Source organism: Haliotis rubra, unplaced genomic scaffold, assembly GCF_003918875.1.
Source record: "Haliotis rubra isolate DU_JTF1 unplaced genomic scaffold, ASM391887v1 Scf281, whole genome shotgun sequence".
Taxonomy (NCBI): domain Eukaryota; kingdom Metazoa; phylum Mollusca; class Gastropoda; order Lepetellida; family Haliotidae; genus Haliotis; species Haliotis rubra.
Window position 1 is genome coordinate 579,521 of NW_025766903.1, and position 25,828 is coordinate 605,348.

The following is a 25,828-nucleotide window of genomic DNA, read 5'->3' on the forward strand; positions in this document are numbered from 1 at the left end:
AGCACCTGCATCGGCACTACAATCATCATCATCAGCAGCAGCAGCAGCACAGTGGCAGATACAGCCATTGCCACAAGATCCAACACAAGGCATTGTTCATGGACAAGCACATCCACTACCAGCAGATCCATCAGTAGGAATAGGACAAAGATCAGCACATCCACTCGATTCACCACCAGCAATAGGACAAGGAAGTGCACTACCACTAGACCCAGCAACTGCAATAGGACAAGGAAACATACTACCACTAGACCCAGCACCAGCAATAGGACAAGGAAACACACTACCACTAGACCCAGCACCAGCAATAGGACTAGGAAACACACTACCACTAGACCCAGCACCAGCAATAGGACTAGGAAACAAACTACCACTAGACCCAGCACCAGCAATAGGACAAGTAAACACACTACCACTAGACCCAGCTCTAGCAATAGGACAAGGAAACACACTACCACTAGACCTAGCACCAGCAATAGGACAAGGAAACACACTACCACTAGACCCAGCACCAGCAATAGGACAAGGAAACACACTACCACTAGACACAGCACCAGCAATAGGACAAGGAAACACACTACCACTAGACCCAGCACCAGCAATAGGACAAGGAAACACACTACCACTAGACCAGCACCAGCAATAGGACAAGGAAGTGCACTACCACTAGACCCAGCACCAGCAATAGGACAAGGAAACACACTACCACTAGACCGAGCTCCAGCAATAGGACAAGGATCAGCGCAACCGCAGCCACTAGATCAAGCACCTGGAACAAGACCAGCACAGTCGGATCCCTGTATGGTATGTGTTTTCATAAAAAGACAAATAAAGAAAAGTCACATTATCCTCCACATGTCTGTACGTTTTTGCGAAAGAAAACTAATAAGATGTTTACAAGAATATTACAAATCGCCATTTACCATTATCAATATATGAGCAGAGGCAACGACTGGTAAATTCGAGAGATTACCCGACTGCCTCGGCTGCTCCAATGGGCAAATCCTCTGTTGTTAGCAGAGATTGGAATATGTTTTCAAACTAGTAACAGTACTGATTGTTGACTCCTCAGTATCTGTACCAAACCTTTTCTTGCAGGGTGTCCGGTGTCCACGCGGCCAGCTCTGCCGCAGCATCAGATGCCTGACCCCCCAGACCTGCACACCCCAGGCTGAGTGTGTCCGTAAAGGTAGGTCAGATTAGTACATAAATATACCTTCCTGGACGAAATACACAAACATCTGTCTGGTGATTCTCTGAAATGGTCAGCGCTGATCGTTTCTCTGAATTGTACAATATCGCATTAAAACCAGCGTTTGCCGCTCCTAACTATAGTATGACCAGAAATTATTGAGAATTTTAGGAATATGTTTAATTAGATTTCTAGTATAATCAACCTTGACCAGCTATCAAGTGCTTGGTTTCATTTTCAAGAGAGAAAACTTCGTTAATCCTTTTTCATTAGTTTGTGAAGAATTATCCCCCTTTGTTTACCTGCTAGCAGACGATATTTTCAGTGATCCTCAGTATGGATGATTTAGAAAAGAGGAAGTTGATTTTAGAGTATTATAACAAGGACATCAGATCAGCTAAAGTGATTTCAAGTAGAACAGGCATTCCTTTGTCCACTGTTTATCGTGTTTTGAAAAATATTGCAAATGGATATGGCATTGAGCACCATGGAGGCGCAGGTAGGCCCAGAAAATTGACTGTCAGTGACAGGAGGCGGCTTGGTATTCTTGTTTCTAAAAACAAACTTAAGTTTAGAAAACTTAAGGCTGGATATGATTGATAGAGGAACGGTGGCTGTCTGTAAGGAGACAATTAGAACTAAGCTGCATGCAATGGGTTGGCAGAAAAGTCGAGGAATTCCATCACCGATTATGAAACCTGAACAAAAGGAGCAAAGGTTGAACTGGTGCTTACAGCATAGAAATTACAATCTTTATATTCTCAATAATTTCTGGTTGTACTGTACAAACCCGACCCGATCACATTAGTCTGAATCAAGTGTTAAGCGAACATGACAGAAATAATCCTATGAGTTCCTCTTAAGTATTAACAATAACGTCACTTCAACATTTGTTTTCGAAACTGGTCATGTCGCCATCAACATTCGATGTGTGCTACTGTATTTATCTCTTTCAGTGAGACGAGGACTTTGCCCGGTAACTGTGTATCACCCCCAGGGCACTGTGGTGTGCGGTCGATATCAGGAATGTACTTTCGACTATCAGTGCCCGGGAAATCTGAAATGTTGTGGTCCTTGCAAAGTCTGCCAACACCCAGTTGTGGTCCATTCTAAATACGTGTTTCTAGGTTGAGTAACACCTGACATCCAACACACCACTGGTGCAGACGGAACACGTCTGTGTAGCGGCAACTTCTGGATCACGGTGTATTTAGCAGGTAGTGAAGCTAGAAGGATGAGAGTGGCTAGTTGTTCATGAGACTTTCTCCTGTGTAGCCGTCTATAACCAGGACACTGCCGCAGCCCCAGGATGAGGATATGAAGTGACTGCGTAATAACCCGTTGCTATGCAACACAAGAATGTTTGTTATTAGTATGTTTTCAAAACTATGAAAAAATGTCATCAACCCCCAAGTAAGAGATTATCACTATGAATGTATTACCTGTGTTAAGTATTATTGGTGTTTTATTTACTACTGAATAAAAGTGAATTTGTCAACAAACGTGTCGGTCGGTCCATCTGCATCTGACAATTACTTATACCACGACAAGATCGTAGCAAACACACATCCATCTGTCTGTCTATAGACATATAGACACCTGCAACAAGAACGTTAAAAACACAAGTTCGTCTGTCTGTATGCCTCTGGCACCTATACATGTCCAATAGCAGTGTAACCTAACTTCCTAACCGGCAGCAACTGTCATAGAGTCATTGACGGATAATCCCTCACCGGAAATAAAAACTGGGAATATATGGTATATGGATTTGCACCTTACAGCATACTAGTAATGAAAAACGTTTGAGTAACAATGATATATGTTGTCCTGAAGTTTTCAACGACAGTTTTTGCACGGAACTGTACCTCAGAACAACAGGCACAATGACAGGAGGAGCACAACTCGGTCAACTTGGCGGGGTCACTTTTTCCTTTTATTGACGTAGTGAATTCAGTGGCAGGGTATGTTCTGATTGACATTTACTGAACGATATGAGGTCAGGAATATATCTGAAGATTCACCTTCTCAGCCAGATTACATTGGCTTTGATGTTCCCAGTCATTGCAGCAAGTCCAGTTATACCGATATAGAAAACAATGGCTAGGAAGGGAGCACAACTGTTCGCAGAGAAGGGAGGACAATTGTTGGCAGAGAAGGGAGCACAATTGTTGGTAGAGAAGGGAGCACAACTGTTCGCAGAGAAGGGAGGACAATTGTTGGCAGAGAAGGGAGCACAATTGTTGGTAGAGAAGGGAGCACAATTGTTGGTAGAGAAGGGAGCACAATTGTTCGCAGAGAAGGGAGGACAATTGTTGGCAGAGAAGGGAGCACAATTCTTGGTAGAGAAGGGAGGCCAATTGTTGGCAGAGAAGGGAGGCCAATTGTTGGCAGAGAAGGGAGCACAACTGTTGGTAGAGAAGGGAGCACAATTGTTGGTAGAGAAGGGAGCACAATTGTTCGCAGAGAAGGGAGGCCAATTGTTGGCAGAGAAGGGAGCACAATTCTTGGTAGAGAAGGGAGGCCAATTGTTGGCAGAGAAGGGAGGCCAATTGTTGGCAGAGAAGGGAGCACAATTGTTGGTAGAGAAGGGAGCACAATTGTTGGTAGAGAAGGGAGCACAATTGTTCGCAGAGAAGGGAGGCCAATTGTTGGCAGAGAAGGGAGCACAATTGTTGGTAGAGAAGGGAGCACAATTGTTGGTAGAGAAGGGAGCACAATTGTTCGCAGAGAAGGGAGGACAATTGTTGGCAGAGAAGGGAGCACAATTCTTGGTAGAGAAGGGAGGCCAATTGTTGGCAGAGTAGGGAGTACAACTGTTGGTAAAGAAGGGAGCACAATTGTTCGCAGAGAAGGGAGCACAATTGTTGGCAGAAAAGTTGGCAGAGAAGGGAGCATAACTGTTGGCAAAAAAGGGGGCAAAACTGTTGGCAGAGAAGGGGGCACAATTGTTGGCAGAGAAGGGAGCAAAACTGTTGACAGAGAAGGGGCACACTTGTTGGCAAGAAAGGGAGCACAACTGTTGGCAAAGGAGGGAGCAAAACTGTTTGCAGAGATGGGGGCACAATTGTTGGCAAGGAAGGGAGCACAATTGTTGGCAGAGAAGTTGGCAGAGAAGGGAGCACAATTGTTGGCAAAGAAGGGAGCACAACTGTTGGCAGAGAAGGGAGCACAATTGTTGGCAAAGAAGGGAGCACAACTGTTGCCAGTGCGGATTCCAGCATTTTTCAGATGGGAGCACAATTGTTGGCAAAAAAGGGAGCACATATGTTGGCAGAGAAGGGGGCACATTTGTTGGCAAAGAAGGGAGCACAATTGTTGGCAGAGAAGTTGGCAGAGAAGGGAGCACAACTGTTGGCAGAGAAGGGAGCACAATTGTTGGCAAAGAAGGGAGCACAATTGTTGACATAGAGGCAGCACAATTGTTGGCAAAGAAGGGGGCATAATTGTTGGCAAAGAAGGGAGCACAACTGTTGGCAGAGAAGGGAGCACAATTGTTGGCAAAGAAGGGAGCACAACTGTTGCCAGTGCGGATTCCAGCATTTTTCAGATGGGAGCACAACTGTTGGCAGAGAAGGGGGTACAATTGTTGGCAAAAAAGGAGCACATATGTTGGCAGAGAAGGGGGCACATTTGTTGGCAAAGAAGGGAGCACAATTGTTGGCAGAGAAGGGAGCACAACTGTTGGCAGAGAAGGGAGCACAATTGTTGGCAAAGAAGGGAGCACAATTGTTGGCATAGAGGCAGCACAATTGTTGGCAAAGAAGGGGGCATAACTGTTGGCAAAGAAGGGAGCACAACTGTTGGCAGAGAAGGGAGCACAATTGTTGGCAAAGAAGGGAGCACAACTGTTGCCAGTGCGGATTCCAGCATTTTTCAGATGGGAGCACAACTGTTGGCAGAGAAGGGGGCACAATTGTTGGCAAAAAAGGGAGCACATATGTTGGCAGAGAAGGGGGCACATTTGTTGGCAAAGAAGGGAGCACAATTGTTGGCAGAGAAGGGAGCACAACTGTTGGCAGAGCAGGGGGCACAATTGTTGGCAAAAAAAGGAGCACATATGTTGGCAGAGAAGGGGGCACATTTGTTGGCAAAGAAGGGAGCACAATTGTTGGCAGAGAAGTTGGCAGAGAAGGGAGCACAACTGTTGGCAAAGAAGGGAGCACAATTGTTGGCAAAGAAGGGAGCACAATTGTTGGCATAGAGGCAGCACAATTGTTGGCAAAGAAGGGAGCACAAATGTTGCCAGTGCGGATTCCAGCATTTTTCAGATGTCCTATATCAGATTATATCTATCATAATCATACTAAATCATACTACAATGTGTGATTCTGTACTTCAAGAATGGCTATGATGTCACTTGGATGTATTAACATCCCCATGTGAAACTTGCTTTACTGAAGTCTTTAATGAATTGCTGGTCAACTCGAGTTGTCTTCGCATGGTCAGGTGTTGACCACAGAATGACGCCTCGAGATAATCCTCTTGTGTCAAGACTCATGATGACAACGAGGCACTCCACTGTTGTCCAGGATGTAGAACATAATCTCATAATGTCATAAGTTGATGTTGTTGATGGATCTGAACTGGAGGACGGTACAGAAATGAATGTCTGAAAAGCCGAGCCATAGATCCTGTGAATTTATCGTGATTTCAATGAGAGTGTATTATCTAATGATGAGTGTTCCCTACAGTCTATCAGTGTATCTGAGTCGCGGCACTTCACCAGTCTATCAGTGTATCTGAGTCGCGTCACTTCACCAATGGAAACGCTCGTTCTGCAGCAGAGAAGACAGCTGTCCATTGTATGGCTTGTAGAATCTATCCAGAACGTTCCTTGTCACTGGCCACATGTCGCCAATTTTTCTACTTGATGTTTTACGCCTATTCTTTACCGCTGACGTCGCTATTGATTTCAGCTTCTTCTGGGAAAGTGGCACTGAAACACAAAATGGACTGGTTACTCGTTTAAAAAAAATACGTTTGTTCAAAATATATTTGTTCGTACATACGTATGAATGTTTCGATGGGGATATATTAATGTTGCTAATATACATGAAGGCAGATACGATGTAACAGATAAGGATACTCGTGGTGACACGTCAATTCTTTTATAACTTTGAACAGCTGGTCCCATGGATGTAAACTGATAATTATTAGATTCTTTCAGGCTTCATGATGTTCATACTTTCTAAACAAATGAAATGCACATTCTTCCTTGCTCTGATGAGATACCCACACAAATGTTGTCGTATTGCGGGTGAGTGAGTGAGTCGGATGTAAACTTGTCAGTGAATGAATGAGTTTCGTGTTGCTTTAGTAATGTTAAGTGATTAATCACGACATCCTAGCTTCTGCTCAGATAGTGCTGCGTGTCATTGCAACCGTCTTCAGACTAATGTGTGGGCAGGACACATTTCCGTGTCTTTGTACCTTCATCGTGATGGCAAATATATTTTTCCAGTTGTGAATATGTTTATGCATGTGTTTGAAATGTGAATACGGTCCCCGGTTGTTGTTTGTGATTGTTACGTTATTACTTGGCCAATTCAAATTAAACGAATGAAATTCTCACTCAGGTCTAGGAAGCTAAAAATTTGCTGGAGATGTTCTTCCACTTTGTTTTTATAGTCTTCGAATCGTAGGATGAGAATCTGATCCGCGGGATATATTTTCATCCAGTCCTTGACGAAAATGGAATATATGCCTCTTCTGAGATCAGTCTGCAACATGACACATACTCTGATCTTTCACAAGAGAAAACCGATTGGCGTAAGAAGGTATTGATCTAGAAATGTTGTTTCTTGGATTATATGTATTTTAACGAACATATTACGAGAGATGAAAAATCGATACCATGTGCCAGTACCTTTTTAAAAGATGTAAAAGTGTCGTTGTAAGCGCATAGCCGCGGCGTGCTGGTTTTGAGACAGTCTTGGTACTCTGCGACCTCCTGAATGACCAACTGGTGGAACTCCCTCTGGTGGGCGCTTTCTTTACGTAATCGCTTCACGTGGAAGTAGTAGGAGTAAAGTCTGAAACCATCAAACCGGGAGGCATCGAGAAGTTTTGATGAGCGTTAAAAGTTGTCTGTAGAAATGTTTAAAACAATTACCCAGGTTAGACCGGTATGCCAGATATTTGTGGATGTTCATGTCTGTGTGGCTCAGATTGCTTTTTTACTAAATCTCCGAGTACGAGTTATAAATTAATGATGGATCAAAATTTGAGCAAATATGAGATGAACACGTCAGACCATCCTGACATATGTAAGGGACAGATCCACTGTCACAGTTAATTAGGTTACAAGTTGCCCGTTACTTGAGACTCTGCACATGACGTCACCTGTCGGTTGGATTGCGGAGAATTATAATGATCCTTGTTTTGGGATTCAGGTGATGAATGATGTCAGCATTAGTGACACAAGGTTCCGAGCACCCCTCGTTGCCTGGCAACAGGTTCCAGAATCGATTCACGGACAAATAGCTTGGAGTAGCCTCCCCTGAAAAAACAATTAGTCCTTGTTTCATACAAGCATAGAGTTCAAACGTACTTCTCCTGCATCTCCATCAGGTCAGGCACAGCGGAAGATCTGTGACACTGTATCTCCTTCACTCATGTAATAGTTTGCTACAAAACATCTTACAAGACCTCATCTCTCGACAGCAGCGACTTCAGAACATTGCAGCTGATGTTGTAACGACGACCATCACGTTTGACAATATCACTTCAGCAATTTGTAACTTCATTCATGACTTTAAGAGCCAGATATTCGGCCCCTGGAGTATGAGTGTGTGCGGCTCTGTTCCCATCATGCCCTAACATTGTCGGTATAGAGAGCATGTTAACGATGTGGATTCTGGGGCCATATAAATGGATACCCAGTCTAGATCAAACTGGGTTTGTCTTTCCATTTTAACATTTATTTCAGAATTTGGAATTTAACAAAACATCACTCACGTACGAAGATCTTACAGCGTATACAGGTGTTTGTCCTATATAGACACAAGTACTACACATATCTATGGCGGCCTGTCTTGATGTCCACAACAGCAACACTATACATACAGTGGAAACCCTCTAAACCGGCAACCCTCCAATCCGGCACTAGAATTTGGTCCCAACAGATGAGACCTGTGATGAGACTGGTTTGTTTGTCCGTGCTTCCCGGATAAGACCCTATCCAAGACATGTGATGCAGTCAAAGGTTGTTAAGTCTCAAAAGAACGCTTAACTGTTCTTCTCAGGTTTAAAAGGGAAAAGTTCTCCAAAACGGGCACGGCCTCTATACCGGCATTTTTGCCGGTCCCAACGAATGGCGGTTTAGAGCGCTTCCACTGTATATTTTTTCGGAAATAACAGAACATGTAGTTTACCTATTATAGCTTTATGTCGCTTTTCTCGTGTGATCCTATTGGCGCTCTTTTGAAAGTAATCCACGTACGTGTTGAGGCGAGAACAAAACCGATCTGGAACGAAAACTTTCAATTATTGTTTATACCAGTAGCAGGCTCAGTTATACAGGGCTGTTTGCGACCAGTGAATCAGTATTGTACTTCTGGTAGAGATACCAAGTTTAATGTATATGTTAAATGTTGGACAACTGTTGAAATGTAGACAGGTACATGGGTGGATCCACCGAAAAGAAATTCCCTGAGGAGCATTTCCCCCTACCCTTTGGACTTCATGAATTAGGTATTCCCCCACATCTACAAACTCCTGGGTCCGCCCCTGAGATACTGACAGACTTACCTGTCCGCACTCGGCTGACCCACTGTGTCTCCTTCAACAGGGTGGGCAGGGCGTGGGGGTGTTTCAGCAGTTTACTGAACAGATCTGTTGTACCACACTTGGCCTGGCCTACTATCTGGAAATATGGTAGACATCTCAATACCCTCTTGTGCTTCTTGAGGTGTCTCCGTGCTCGGCCCATCATACCCCGTGGGTCTTTCCGTATGGTGACACATGTGTTGTCTTCAAGCGAAGTTTCCCACCAGCACGGGTTTTTGAAAGCTTGGTTGAAAGTTAACATCGACTGAAATTAAACACTGAATAGATGACGTGCTACAACATGGCATTATACAGCGTTATTCACTTTTTGAGGTATACAACGTGTTATGTGTTCCTTACATATGTATATCATCAAATTAGTAGATTAAATTGACCCAGATACCCTGCCCTCTAAAGGAAAGACACAGGAAATGCACTGTAGTCATAGCGACACAACATGGCCAGCTTGTAGCGGTCAAGCAAGAGACTGTTGTCTGATATAATCTAATAAATAAACCACCACAACTAAAACAATACCGTAGTTACACAAATATACATAGAGATCGTGACACTGCTGTATTTACGTAAAAAAAACATGGACAATATGACACTTCCACAACCACACAATGACAAACCACTGATGCGTGGCGCTTCCACCCTGTGTATAGAAGTGACAGGACAATAGACCTGGGCAGTTTGACATGGCCTGAGACACAGTAAGTGTTGGGTCGAAATAAACTAGTCCCTCAGATGGACCTGTTGTTCATGCGATGAAATCCACTTAGTCTAACGTCATCTAAGTGCAATCAGCATGGAGAATCCGGTTAACCAGATTATCAACAAAGCATTGTATTAGACAAATGATTGTTACACAATCTCAGTGTCGTTCTGGTCTTGTGGTGAAATAGGCTGGACAGTTGGCGAGTAATTATCCATGATGACTATTCTGTCACTGTACATAAAACCCTACCCATGTCGGGCACTGCGACAATAATGATGATCATAAACCATGTCTCACTGACAAATGTTGATGTCCGGTGACGTTGAGATGAGTGGGCTATGACTTATGACCTATCCAGGTTATATTGCTTTGACTAGAGTTATTATTGATGGGTGCCCTATACATCATGTCAGTACATTGTCCAGTATTGTGTATATGCAGTATCATTAGGGTAGTATTGACATATTCTCCTTAACAGTAGTCAGATTGTTGTGTGATACATGTAATTGTCCGAGTGGTTTGTGGTATGCCCTTTTACTGCACGTTCACTCGTGACAATGCCGCAACAAGGAGCCAGTACAAGTACACATCCAAAGACCGAACAGTCACTACCTACGCTTGGGGAAGATTTTGTCGCGATATAAATTAGTTGTTATTTAAGATGTCAAAGTAAATGAATGAGTGTAGGGTGTTTCGGATTCAGTCCTGTAAGCTGGTTCGGCCCATCATCAGTTAACAACTTGATACTTAGACTGCAAGCGCTACACTTTGTAAGGCATGTCCGCCTATTTGCCATGTGTTTCTTGAATCTTGTCACCTACGTACAGTACAACCAGAAATTATTGAGAATTTAAGGATTGTAATTTTATTTTTTTTCACTCATTACTCACGTATTAAATGTGAATATAAGTAGAACATAACTCCAGATTCAAAGACAGGTGAACAGTTAGTATTTTGTCAAGTCACCATGGGCAGCAACGCAGGCTTCAATGTTTCAAGTTAGAAAGTCGTGGTCCATGCTGTCCCAATATCGGACCACCTCTTCTTTTATTTCAGAAATATTTGTCAGATTTTTCTTATTTGCACTTTCCTTCATAAGTCCCCAAACATTTTCTATTGGATTTAGGTCAGGGCTATAGCTTGGCCAATCTAATAATGTCATATTTTGGGTCCGAAACCAGGCCTGTGAATGCTTTGAACGATGTTTTGAGTCGTTGTCATGCTGGAAAATCAAAACAAATATTCCATAGAACACGAGAGCAGATGGTAGTAAATGTCCCTCGAGAATATCTGTGTACCGCTCACTGTTCATATTCCCTTCAAATACACAGAGGGGCGTTGCCCCTAACACAGATATGCCACCCCACACGTTAAATTTCGGACTGTACTTTGGGCACTGATACAAAGGTTTTTCAGTTTGTTTGGTCCAGAATTTCAGTGTATTAGGAAACAGCCACACAGAACTTTCATCTGAGAAAATCACATTGTCCCAGTTAAAATTTCTATGCTGTAAGCACCAGTTCAACCTTCGCTCCTTTTGTTCAGGTTTCATGATCGGTGATGAAATTTCTCGACTTTTCTGCCAACCCATCGCATGCAGCTCAGTTCTAATTGTCTTCTTACAGACAGCCACAGTTCCTCTATCAATCATATCCAGCCTTAAGTTTTCTAAACTCCTTCGTTTGTTTTTAGAAACAAGAATACCAAGCTGCCTCCTGTCACCGACAGTCAAATTTCTGGGCCTACCTACACCTCCCTGGTGCTCAATGCCATATCCATTTGCAATATTTTTCAAAACACGATAAACAGTGGACAAAGGGATGCCTGTTTTACTTGAAATCATTTTAGCTGATCTGATTTCCTTGTTATAATAATCTTAAATCAACTTCCTCTTCTCTAAATCATCCATACTGAGGATCACTGAAAATGTCGTCTGCTAGCAAGTAAACAAAGGGGGATTACTCTTCACAAACCAATGGAAAAGGATTGACAGAGTTGTATCTTTTGAATGAAACCAAGCACTTGGTAGCTGGTCAAGGTTGTTTATACTAGAAGTCCAATTAAACATATTCCTAAAATTCTCAATAATTTCTGGTCATACTATACATTACTGTCAAAGAGGACAATCATTTAAAGGTAATAAAGGATTTCGCTGAGTTTAGCAAAACGAAGAGATGAGGTGTTTTGGGATAGATACATCTTATGATTAATAGAGACCTGTCCCATAAAAAGATTATAATCATTTTCTAGGAATCCCTTTAAGTATTCTGGGTAGCATCATGACTGGACCAACCAGCAAGTATGGCGAAGACGATAAAATAAGGATCGAGCCACACCAGCATGTCCCCTAACCTACTGTGTTTGTGTCCGCCGTTAGACATCTACCTACACCACCTGTTGGACAGTCTCATGTCATAACGATGACCGTGTTCCCATCGAACACATATCTCCTACCTCCCCAGTACTACCTAGCTCTATCAAAGTTGGATGCTGTTCGATGCATGTTGACGTTTTCATCCAGCTACTTACATGTTGTTCCAACTGTCAGAAGTTTGGCTACGGATAAAAGTCTCACATGCTTACTTGCTACAGAAGTGGGGACTTTGAGCATGACAAGACATGCACCAGCGAGATCAAGTGCTTGCATTGACTGACTGACTGACTGAGTTTAGTTTTACGCCGCTTTTAGCAATATTCCAGCAACATCACGGAGGGGGACACCTGAAATGGGCTTCACACATTGTACCCATGTGGGGCTTTAACCACTAAGCTACCCCACCGCCCTGCTTGCATTGAAAAGGCGACTATATGTCTTCTTCAACGTACTGCTCAGTGTGGAAGTATGAGGCCACTATTCAAACAAATTAAATGCGAGAAAAGAGACAGCTACAATGAAGTAAGAAAACAAGCTCGTCTACTCACACCTGATAATTATGAATATCATAACGAATCATTTTCCTTGACTGAATTACGTGAAACTTTAAACAAAGCTACAGCGTCTCGGCCAGATGCCATTGATAAGCAATTATTAAAGCATATCCTAGAATCTTCTCTTTTAGGTCTGCTATATATTGTTAACAATATTTAGGAAACGGTTAATGTTCCTTCTCCCTGGCACGAAGCTATTATCATTCCTATCCCCAAACCAGGTAAGGATCATACCAATATCCATCTAACTGTCGACCAATGGCGTTAACTAGCTGTGTTTGTTAAGCTGTGGAGCGAATAGCCGCCTCCGTGAAGATCCAGTTTAGAATTAATTGGTCCATGTAAGAGGCGACTAACGGAATCGGGTTGTCAGACTCGCTGACTTGGCTGACACGTGTCATCGTATGCCAACTAAGTAGATCGATGCTTATGATGTTGATCACGGGATTGTCTGATCCAGGCTCGATTATTTACATACCGCCGCCATATACCTGAAATATTGCTTAGTGCTGCTTTAACAACATCCAAACCAAACCAAAACCTTGTCTGGTATCTGGAAGTACATAGATTGATAAGATGTGAGATTGGAATCGTTTGTCCGAAGTGTTTTTTTAATAAACAATATGTCTTATCCATATGTTTTACTTGGAGAAAGCCTATGATACGACATGGAATTAGTGGCTTCTGAAAGATCTGCATGATATGGGTCTTCGAGGCAGAGTGAGATCACGGTGGGGTCCACATTTGCTGCTATATTTGGTTAGGAAATGGCAGCACCTCAAGGTAACATTTTGTCAGTTACTGTATTTAACATCCACACTCGCTGTATAACATGTATACAGTGTTTGACGTTGCAGTGTTCGACTTGGCTTGTGAATGGCGCGTACATGCTGGTGGTCTTACCATGTTCATGATGTCCAGCTCCTTCCGTGTCTGTAGATCATACAAATGGGGCGCCACAAACTTTGGCACAGCATGACCATGGTTTGACCTCTGTCCAGATCTCTGCCCTGATCTCTGCCTTGACATCTGTCCTGTAAGTGTAGCAAACGACATACCGTGGGTGAATACATCGGACCAAAGTACAACTCCCACCACGGAGAGGAGCGAGAGGAGGACCAGGCATGTCGTAGCGACGCGCACTATACCCAGCATGGTGAGATACTGTGGACATCACTACGTCGGCGTGTACTTTACTCCAGCTTATCCAACAGATGGTGCTGTATCAGGATCGATAATACCAATCAATATGACACATCGCGTTTTTACCTCATTATACAGACGATGCCTTCACTCTAAACAAACGAAAGTGAACACACTTGTGTTCATATATCCATACTATTTGCAACCGTTCATACAACAACCCCCGTTATTTTGCTCATGGACACAATTAAACATAAACCTGATATCAGGTTTTAATTTGTTTCCAAGCGTGTCAATGAAATATTTTACCACAGTGTTACAATCATACGATGACATCACCCATGCTATTGTGTTACAGGTTTATAGATGCTATATGTAATGTAAATGTATATGTAATTATTTTGTTGAAACCATCTGCATCAATCCATATATTTACACATCAACACCCGGTTGTGGTCCTGTCATATATAATGGACCCAGATCCATCCAAGGACCGCACATACCCACGTCAAATGTTACACCTGTAGCAGACCCACACACACCAAGTCCCCGCCCCCACAAACCACGAACAGTGAAGGCGGGGATGCCACCGTGACACTCTCTCCTTACCTACCTTCCTGTCGCATTTCCATCACTCACAGCGGTAACAATGGCCTTCCTCCTCCGCCGTCAGTCCAGATCAGTGAAACCTCTACTAATACACAACCCCAGCAGACTGGAGACACAGTAGAAGGAAATGAACATTCTTGCCACAATCAGACGAAACCTGTGCTAAAAGTACGGTAACACCAAGGCACTCATCATAGCATAGAGCATCAAAACATAGAGCATCATAACAAAGACACTATGTACCTTTTATGCAGACACATAGTCAATTACTCCACGGCCGAAAGTAACGATCGGAACCTAAACATATCTTTTTAATGCAATGTTCTGATCCTAAAATACATCCTCACAGATGTCTCCGTGCACGACGCATCGCCCACGTTCGGTCCACACGTCGCGATCAATGCAACAAACTCCCTGAACGACTGAGTACATAGAATGTGTTTGTTCAAAATAAAACATATATTCGACATTGTGTCCAATAAAAAACGTTGGGAAAAACAAGTTCACCAGTGTTCACCCTGGTAGCCGGTTCAGTCTGCACTTTATCCGAAGGTCGTGCTACAATATAGGACTGAAAGAAAAGCACACTTAAGTATATATTTATCATATTTTGTGTCAGTGTATATCATTTCTATTTCGAGGAGTACCTTGTCTTCCCTTGCTGTGAAGGTGACAACAGACTTGTCTACCCTTGCTGTGAAGGTGACAACAGACTTGCCTTCCCTTGCTGTGAAGGTGACAACAGACTTGTCTTCCCTTGCTGTGAAGGTGACAACAGACTTGTCTTCCCTTGCTGTGAAGGTGACAACAGACTTGTCTTCCCTTGTTGTGAAGGTGACAACAGACTTGCCTTCCCTTGCTGTGAAGGTGACAACAGACTTGTCTTCCCTTGCTGTGAAGGTGACAACAGACTTGTCTTCCCTTGAGGTGAAGGTGACAACAGACTTGCCTTTGCGTGTGTTTATGACGGATACCCACTCGCGCACATCAGTCCTGTCAGCAGATATGTTCTGAGTATATGGAAATGGTCTTCTATTCTTCTGTGTCTGACAATTGTCGGGAAAGAACTAGTTGTCTATTATTGGTAGGCTCCACGGTGAAGTTGTTCTTTAATCTGTCATTTAAATCACAGGTGTATATTTTGGGTCTTTGAAACATCATATTGACCAATCAGAGTCGAACATTGTAATTTCATGCTAGACGTATAGGTCAGCATTTTAGTTATAGCACGGGGTCTATCGTGTTGATTACCAGAGTAAAAACACAACGCCATTATCTTTCCGTGGTACTATATTATTATCTCCCATTGAACATCTTGGCTAAAGTGTACCCCGAAAGTCGTCTTCAATTCATGGCTGAAAAACTCAACCTGTTGATACCCGTTGATACCTGGTAACGCCATATGTTCTTGAATTCTGTATCACCAAACCCAAGCGATGAAACTGAAAGGTAAGCCGAAGGTCATCACAGTGTGGCGGGACTCATACATGTCATCATTCTACATGATGATGACTGCCATTGTGAAACCCGACTCAGGTTCGCCAGCCGCTTGTAGCCAGCTGCTGACTCTTGCACTACTCATGCCTCTGAACATCCCTGCTGCCTCAGCTCAGCAGCACTATCCTGAAGCACAGAGAAGGGTCCGTCAACCATGGAGGTAATGGACTACTGGCCCCTGCTACACATACAGAACAGAACATGCAAGAATTTCATCTTCTACGATTTCGTAAATATATTTAAAATTTATTTGTATCCAAAACGAACCATCGTTTACCTACATGTTAACAGCGAAACAGGTAACCTGTCAGTCAGCCAAAGATACTCGTCTGAGACTCGAAACACGGCTGGCTAAATGTCTAACGGCTTTGGGATGGAATTTGAAGCCGAAGAGTAATGAAGGTCCTACACTGTACTGACCTTGCCTCTAGACAAGGCTACTGTTGGACAATAGTAACCCAACTTTTACGTTTCTCCCCAGCGACCACACAGACCCTGCCACTTCCTCAACCGCTACCTCAATCTAGGGTCTTGTCTCCCGACAACTGACGGCTAACGGTATCCCGTGTACCTGCCCCTTCAACCCCGACAGGCTTCACATGTCCCCCGACAACTGACGGCTAACTGTATCCCGTGTACCTGTCCCTTCAACCCCGACAACTGACGGCTAACGGTATCCTGTGTACATGCCCCTTCAACCCCGACAGGCTCCACATGTCCCCCGACAACTGACGGCTAACGGTATCCCGTGTACCTGCCCCTTCAACCCCGACAACTGACGGCTAACGGTATCCCGTGTACCTGCCCCTTCAACCCCGACAACTGACGACTAACGGTATCCCGTGTACCTGCCCCTTCAAGCCCGACAACCGACGGCTAACGGTATCCCGTGTACATGCTCCTTCAACCCCGACAGGCTCCACATGTCCCCCGGCAACTGACGCCTAACGGTATCCCGTGTACCTGATCCTTCAACCCCGACAACTGATGGCTAAGGGTATCCCGTCTACCTGCTCTTTCAACCCCGACAACTGACTACTAACGGTTTCCCGTGTACCTGCGCCTTCAACCTTGACAACTGACGGCTAACGGTATCCCGTGTACCTGCCCCTTCAACCCCGACAACTGACGGCTAACGGTATCCCATGTACCTGCCCCTTCAACCCCGACAACTGACGGCTAACGGTATCCCGTGTACCTGATCCTTCAACCCCGATAGCTCCATCCCGTGTACCTGCGTATGTCCCCGACAACTGACGGCTAATGGTATCCCATGTGTACGTGTCCCTTCAACCCCGACAACTGATGACTAATGGTATCCCGTGTACCTGCCCTTCAACCCCCCATGTACCTGCCCTTTCAACAACTGACTACAACTGAGGCTAGCGATATCCGACTAACGGTATCCCGTGTACCTGCCCCCTTCAACCCCAACTGACAGGCTCCACATGTCCCCGACAACTGACGGCTAACGGTATCCCGTGTACCTGCTCTTTCAACCCCTGACAGGCTCCACATGTCCCCGACAACTGACGGCTAACTGTATCCCGTGTACCTGTCCCTTCAACCCCGGACCACTGATCCGGCTAACGGTATCCCCGACAGCCTGTACCTGCCCCCTTCAACCCCCGACAACTGAAGGCTAACGGTATCCCGTGTACCTGCCCCTTCAACCCCGACAACTGACGACTAACGGTATCCCATGTACCTGCCCCTTCAACCCCGGCTGACTACAACTGACGACTAACGGTATCCCGTGTACCTGCCCTTCAACCCGACAACTGAAGGCTAACGATATCCCGTGTACCTCATCCTTCAACCCCGACAACTGACGACTATCGGTATCCCGTGTACCTGCCCCTTCAACCCCGATAACTGACGGCTAACGGTATCCCGTGTACCTGCCCCTTCAACCCCGACAACTGACGGCTAACGGTATCCCGTGTACCTGCCCCTTCAAGCCCGACAACCGACGGCTAACGGTATCCCGTGTACATGCTCCTTCAACCCCGACAGGCTCCACATGTCCCCCGGCAACTGACGCCTAACGGTATCCCGTGTACCTGATCCTTCAACCCCGACAACTGATGGCTAAGGGTATCCCGTCTACCTGCTCTTTCAACCCCGACAACTGACTACTAACGGTTTCCCGTGTACCTGCGCCTTCAACCTTGACAACTGACGGCTAACGGTATCCCGTGTACCTGCCCCTTCAACCCCGACAACTGACGGCTAACGGTATCCCATGTACCTGCTCCTTCAACCCCGACAACTGACGGCTAACGGTATCCCGTGTACCTGATCCTTCAACCCCGATAGCTCCACATGTCCCCCGACAACTGACGGCTAATGGTATCCCGTGTACGTGTCCCTTCAACCCCGACAACTGATGACTAATGGTATCCCGTGTACCTGCCCCTTCAACCCCGACAACTGACAGCTAACGGTATCCCGTGTACCTGCCCCTTCAACCCCGACAGGCTCCACATGTCCCCGACAACTGACGGCTAACGGTATCCCGTGTACCTGCTCTTTCAACCCCGACAGGCTCCACATGTCCCCCGACAACTGACGGCTAACTGTATCCCGTGTACCTGTCCCTTCAACCCCGACCACTGACGGCTAACGGTATCCCGTGTACCTGCCCCTTCAACCCCGACAACTGAAGGCTAACGGTATCCCGTGTACCTGCCCCTTCAACCCCGACAACTGACGACTAACGGTATCCCATGTACCTGCCCCTTCAACCCCGACAACTGACGACTAACGGTATCCCGTGTACCTGCCCCTTCAACCCCGACAACTGAAGGCTAACGATATCCCGTGTACCTCATCCTTCAACCCCGACAACTGACGACTATCGGTATCCCGTGTACCTGCCCCTTCAACCCCGATAACTGACGGCTAACGGTATCCCGTGTACCTGCCCCTTCAACCCCGACAACTGACGGCTAACGGTATCCCATGTACCTGCCCCTTCAAGCCCGACAACCGACGGCTAACGGTATCCCGTGTACATGCTCCTTCAACCCCGACAGGCTCCATGTCCCCGGCAACTGACGCCCTAACGGTATCCGTGTACCTGATCCTTCAACCCCGACAACTGATGGCTAAGGGTATCCCGTCTACCTGCTCTTTCAACCCCGACAACTGACTACTAACGGTTTCCCGTGTACCTGCGCCTTCAACCTTGACAACTGACGGCTAACGGTATCCCGTGTACCTGCCCCTTCAACCCCGACAACTGACGGCTAACGGTATCCCATGTACCTGCTCCTTCAACCCCGACAACTGACGGCTAACGGTATCCCGTGTACCTGATCCTTCAACCCCGATAGCTCCACATGTCCCCCGACAACTGACGGCTAATGGTATCCCGTGTACGTGTCCCTTCAACCCCGACAACTGATGACTAACGGTATCCCGTGTACCTGCCCCTTCAACCCCGACAACTGACAGCTAACGGTATCCCGTGTACCTGCCCCTTCAACCCCGACAGGCTCCACATGTCCCCCGACAACTGACGGCTAACGGTATTCCCTGTCCCTGCCCCTTCAACCCCGACAGCTCCACATGTCCCCCGACAACTGACTACTAACGGTATCCCGTGTACCTGCTCTTTCAACCCCGACAACTGACGGCTAACGGTATCCCGTGTACCTACCCCTTCAATCCCGACAGGCTCCACATGTCCCCAACAACTGACGGCTAACGGTATCCTGTGTCCCTGCCCCTTCAACCCCGACAGGCTCCACATGTCCCCCGACAACTAACGGCTAACGGTATCCCATGTACCTGCCTCTTCAACCCCGACAGGCTCCACATGTCCCCCGACAACTAACGGCTAACGGTATCCCATGTACCTGCCCCTTCAACCCCGACAGGCTCCACATATCCCCCGACAACTGACGGCTAACGGTATCCCGTGTACCTGCCCCTTCAACCTCGACAGGCTCTACATGCCGCTCACTAAGTTTACTGTCGCCAGTATCAGTGAATCCATATGTTAGTAAACCAAAGTGAACGACTTGCTGCCAAACAACATATGCATTGCTTCAGTTATCATAGTTATTGTAAGACGATGTCTATATAATTATCAGTGAGTAATCGGTTTAAGAGGATGTCGCGAAAGCACAGTTTTCATAAGGGTGTTATGCGTTAATTCAGAGCTGTAACAATTGTCTTCTCACAATGAATCCACCACCACGGGCCGTCTGTCTGTGTCATGTCGTGTTGTTGCAAGGCAACTACCACGTGTAGAACAACCTAAACGACAAGCTCCGACATATCTGAGGGTGTGTGAAGGCCTATCTGAACATCGCTGTGCGACTACCACACAGAACAGGGTGGATTTACTGTATGATATGCCTGTATACAAGCTATTACAACTACCAAAGCTAACACAAGTACTGTTTTATGAGACGCACGTAGTCTCTCGTATGATATGCCTGCATACAAGCTATAACAACTACCAAAGCTAATACAAGTACTGTTTTATGAGACCCACGTAGCCCTTGTATGATATGCCTGCATACAAGCTATAACAACTACCAAAGCTAATACAAGTACTGTTTTATGAGACGCACGTAGTCCTTGTATGATATGCCTGCATATCATCTATAACAACTACCAAAGCTAATACAAGTACTGTTTTATGAGACGCACGTAGTCCTTGTATGATATGCCTGCATATCATCTATAACAACTACCAAAGCTAACACAAGTACTGTTTTATGAGACGCACGTAGTCCTTGTATGATATGCCTGCATACAAGCTATAACAACTACCAAAGCTAACACAAGTACTGTTTTATGAGACGCACGTAGTCCTTGTATGATATGCCTGCATACAAGCTATAACAACTACCAAAGCTAACACAAGTACTGTTTTATGAGACGCACGTAGTCCTTGTATGATATGCCTGCATACAAGCTATAACAACTACCAAAGCTAACACAAGTACTGTTTTATGAGACGCACGTAGTCCTTGTATGATATGCCTGCATACAAGCTATAACAACTACCAAAGCTAACACAAGTACTGTTTTATGAGACGCACGTAGTCCTTGTATGATATGCCTGCATACAAGCTATTACAACTACCAAAGCTAATACAAGTACTGTTTTATGAGACGCACGTAGTCCTTGTATGATATGCCTGCATACAAGCTATTACAACTACCAAAGCTAATACAAGTACTGTTTTATGTAAGGACGCACGTAGTCCTTGTATGATATGCCTGCATACAAGCTATTACAACTACCAAAGCTAATACAAGTACTGTTTTATGAGACGCACGTAGTCCTTGTATGATATGCCTGCATATCATCTATAACAACTACCAAAGCTAATACAAGTACTGTTTTATGAGACGCACGTAGTCCTTGTATGATATGCCTGCATATCATCTATAACAACTACCAAATCTAATACAAGTACTGTTTTATGAGACGCACGTAGTCCTTGTATGATATGCCTGCATATCATCTATAACAACTACCAAATCTAATACAAGTACTGTTTTATGAGACGCACGTAGTCCTTGTATGATATGCCTGCATATCATCTATAACAACTACCAAATCTAATACAAGTACTGTTTTATGAGACGCACGTAGTCCTTGTATGATATGCCTGCATATCATCTATAACAACTACCAAATCTAATACAAGTACTGTTTTATGAGACGCACGTAGTCCTTGTATGATATGCCTGCATATCATCTATAACAACTACCAAAGCTAATACAAGTACTGTTTTATGAGACGCATCGTAGTCCTCGTATGATATGCCTGCATATCATCTATAACAACTACCAAAGCTAATACAAGTACTGTTTTATGCAGACGCATCGTAGTCCTCGTATGATATGCCTGCATATCATCTATAACAACTACCAAAGCTAATACAAGTAATTGTTTTATGAGACGCATCGTAGTCCTTGTATGATATGCCTGCATATCATCTATAACAACTACCAAAGCTAACACAAGTACTGTTTTATGAGGACGCACGTAGTCCTCGTATGATATGCCTGCATATCATCTATAACAACTACAAAGCTAATACAAGTACTGTTTTATGAGGACGCACGTAGTCCTTGTATGATATGCCCTGCATATCATCTATAACAACTACCAAAGCTAACACAAGTACTGTTTTTATGAGACGCATCGTAGTCCTTGTATGATATGCCTGCATATCATCTATAACAACTACCAAATCTAATACAAGTTATTGTTTTATGAGACGCACGTAGTCCTTTGTAGCGATATGCCTGCATATCATCTATAACAACTACTAAAAAGCTAATACAAGTACTGTTTTATGAGACGCACGTAGTCCTCATATGATATGCCTGCATATCATCTATAACAACTACCAAAGCTAATACAAGTACTGTTTTATGAGACGCACGTAGTCCTTCCGTATGATATGCCTGCATATCATCTATAACAACTACCAAAGCCAATACAAGTACTGTTTTATGAGACGCACGTAGTCCTCTGTTATGATATGCCCCGCATATCATCTATAATAACAACTACTTCAAAGCTAACACAAGTACTGTTTTTATGAGACGCACGTAGTCCTCGTATGATATGCCTGCATACAAGCTATAACAACTACCAAAGCTAATACAAATACTGTTTTATGAGACGCATCGTAGTCCTCGTATGATATGCCTGCATATCATCTATAACTACCAAAGCTAATACAAGTACTGTTTTATGAGACGCACGTTTAATAAGATTCCTCGTATGATATACCTGCATATCATCTATAACAACTACCAAAGCTAATACAAGTACTGTTTTATGAGACGCATCGTAGTCCTTGTATGATATGCCTGCATATCATCTATAACAACTACCAAAGCCAACACAAAGTACTGTTTTATAGGACGCATCGTAGTCCTTGTATGATATGCCTGCATACATCATCCATCTTCTACCAAAGCTAACACAAGTACTGTTTTATGAGACGCACGTAGTCCTCGTATGATATGCCTGCATACAAAGCTACATAACAACTACCAAAGCTAACACAAGTACTGTTTTATGAGACGCACGTAGTCCCTCGTATGATATGCCTGCATACAAGCTATTACAACTACCAAAGCCAACACAAGTACTGTTTTATGAGACGCACGTAGTCCTCGTATGATATGCCTGCATATCATCTATAACAACTACCAAAGCTAACACAAATTGCTGTTTTATGAGATGCGTAGTCCTTTGCATGATATGCCTGCATATCATCTATAACAACTACCAAAGCTAACACAAGTACTGTTTTATGAGACGCACGTAGTCCTCGTATGATATGCCTGCATACAAGCTATAACAACTACCAAAGCTAACACAAGTACTGTTTTATGAGACGCACGTAGTCCTCGTATGATATGCCTGCATACAAGCTATTACAACTACCAAAGCTAACACAAGTACTGTTTTATGAGACGCATCGTAGTGGTCTCGTATGATATGCCTGCATATCATCTATAACAACTACCAAAGCTAACACAAGTACTGTTTTATGAGACGCATCGTAGTCCTTGTATGATATGCCTCGTGCATATCATCTATAACAACTACCAAAGCTAACACAAGTACTGTTTTATGGGACGCACGTAGTCCTCGTATGATATGCCTGCATACAAGCTATAACAACTACCAAAGCTAACACAAGTACTGTTTTATGAGACGCACGTAGTCCTCGTATGATATGCCTGCATACAAGCTATTACAACTACCAAAGCTAACACAAGTACTGTTTTATGAGACGCACGTAGTCTCTCGTATGATATGCCTGCATATCATCTATAACAACTACCAAAGCTAATACAAGTACTGTTTTATGAGACGCACGTAGTCCTTGTATGATATGCCTGCATATCATCTATAACAACTACCAAAGCTAACACAAGTACTGTTTTATGAGACGCACGTAGTCCTCGTATGATATGCCTGCATACAAGCTATAACAACTACCAAAGCTAACACAAGTACTGTTTTATGAGACGCACGTAGTCCTCGTATGATATGCCTGCATATCATCTATAACAACTACCAAAGCTAATACAAGTACTGTTTTATGAGACGCACGTAGTCCTCGTATGATATGCCTGCATATCATCTATAACAACTACCAAAGCTAACACAAGTACTGTTTTATGAGACGCACGTAGTCCTCGTATGATATGCCTGCATACAAGCTATTACAACTACCAAAGCTAATACAAGTACTGTTTTATGAGACGCACGTAGTCTCTCGTATGATATGCCTGCATGCTAAAGCTATAACAACTACCAAAGCTAACACAAATTGCTGTTTTATGAGACGCACGTAGCCCTTGTATGATATTATGCCTGCATACAAGCTATAACAACTACCAAAGCTAACACAAGTACTGTTTTATGAGACGCACGTAGTCCTTGTATGATATGCCTGCATACAAGCTATAACAACTACCAAAGCTAACACAAGTACTGTTTTATGAGACGCACGTAGCCCTTGTATGATATGCCTGCATACAAGCTATAACAACTACCAAAGCTAACACAAGTACTGTTTTATGAGACGCACATAGTCCTCGACTCTAAGTTTCAGCTACCAATAACACACAGTGCCAAAAGTGTGTGAGTCATGCCAGCTTTAGGTCAAACGCAGATTTGTTGCCAGATTTCTTGGATACTTACCACTTACCAGGTACTGCACTTGAATCCAAGCTGTCTGATACCTGGATACCACACTGGTCATTACCTCTCAGATGACTAATAAAATACAATAGTCACACACTTTGGGCAGCGTTAAACTCAATTGTGGGACAAAACCATTTCAATAATCAAAGGAAACACCTGTGTCAAAGCGTCTGAATGTACGAATGGCTACCTACCTCGCAGCCCATACAGCACAGCAGCTGCCAGTATAAGTCCCGACTGTAACACGACCATGTGTGTATCACACACCGGCAATTAGTGATGTTATCAGGTGCACACATTATCCTCCCCTACCAGCTGCATCATAAACACATGCATGGGCAAGTCAATTGTTCACCTGAACCATCACTGAGACATATCGTACATATAAACTAGGAGAATTGCTTCGGACATCAAAATAATGGCATCAGTTAGTCATTAATACTGAGAATTTTGAAAATACTTTTCTTTGGTCTACCATGATACGTTTTACAGTTTTCACCAATATTATCACGATGAAGCAACGGTTGAGCAAGAGTCGTATGACATCTTTGAAATCCTTCATATTGGGAGCATGCTTCATGTCTACCTCCACAGTGCTGAAGTGTAGATTCCCCACACTGGAGCTAAAGGAATATTGGCACGTCAGCCTTGGCGAAATAGATGCCATCCTCTTATCATACGTGGATACATGATCGTCATTTTGAAAAGCTCTGCATTAATAGAAATAAGAAATATACTGAGTCAAAAAAGGCTACACCGCCGATCCAAAACATGGGTATACAGAATGTCAAGTCACAAGAATAAAAATGCGAAATTTCTCAAGTCAGTATCGTGTATAGCCACCCGGCGCATTCACCACTGCCAAACACCGTCTCCTCATCGACTGCCTGATAATTGTGAACACGTGGTTGGGGATTCTGCGCCATTGCTCTTGCAAGGCAGCGCCAATTCCTGCAAATTCTGAGGTTGGTTCCTAAGACAACGAAGCCTTCTCCCAAGTGCATCCCAAACGTGCTCTATTGGATTAAGGTCAGGGGACCTCGATGGCCAGTCCATGACGCTGATTCCAGCGTTTTGAAGGAAATTTCGTGTCAACATCGAGGTATGCGGCCGAGCATTATCAGGCTGGACCTGTAGACCTGGGCCATGATTCGCCATGAAAGGAACGAGTTCAGGGGTGAGCACCTGGTCGCGGTAAGCAGCAGCTGTGAGGTTTCCACGGATAACCAGAAGTCGGGAACGGTTGTTCCCACAGAAAGCACC

General features: G+C 44.3%; 1 protein-coding gene and 1 long non-coding RNA gene across 2 annotated transcripts; one reads left to right on the top strand and one right to left on the bottom strand.

The window, feature by feature from the left end:
• The first annotated feature begins 210 nt into the window (after positions 1-210).
• LOC124281294 lies at positions 211-3,532 on the top strand. The gene is made up of 3 exons (XR_006899896.1): positions 211-804; positions 1,099-1,189; positions 2,149-3,532. It is a non-coding gene; the product is annotated as an uncharacterized LOC124281294 (long non-coding RNA).
• Positions 3,533-5,332: 1,800 nt separating this feature from the next.
• Positions 5,333-14,649, bottom strand: LOC124281295 (carbohydrate sulfotransferase 15-like). The gene is made up of 7 exons (XM_046717322.1): positions 13,512-14,649; positions 8,942-9,224; positions 8,566-8,658; positions 7,535-7,691; positions 7,059-7,224; positions 6,765-6,912; positions 5,333-6,128 (listed from the first exon to the last, which is right to left on the bottom strand). Exons 1-7 carry the CDS (start codon positions 13,761-13,763, stop codon positions 5,947-5,949), a joined length of 1,281 nt encoding a protein of 426 aa, XP_046573278.1. The 5' UTR covers positions 13,764-14,649; the 3' UTR covers positions 5,333-5,946.
• Between the last annotated feature and the right edge of the window lie 11,179 nt (positions 14,650-25,828).

Bases quoted from the DNA above. Each gene is read 5' to 3' on its own strand.
- LOC124281295 (XM_046717322.1), bottom strand. From the start codon at position 13,763: ATGCTGGGTATAGTGCGCGTCGCTACGACATGCCTGGTCCTCCTCTCG. The intron at 8,659-8,941 runs GTAAGTCTGTCA...TTTTCGTTCCAG, and splicing joins GGTCAGCCGAGTGCGGACAG to ATCGGTTTTGTTCTCGCCTC. The intron at 6,913-7,058 runs GTACTGGCACAT...GTCATGTTGCAG, and splicing joins CTTTTACATCTTTTAAAAAG to ACTGATCTCAGAAGAGGCAT.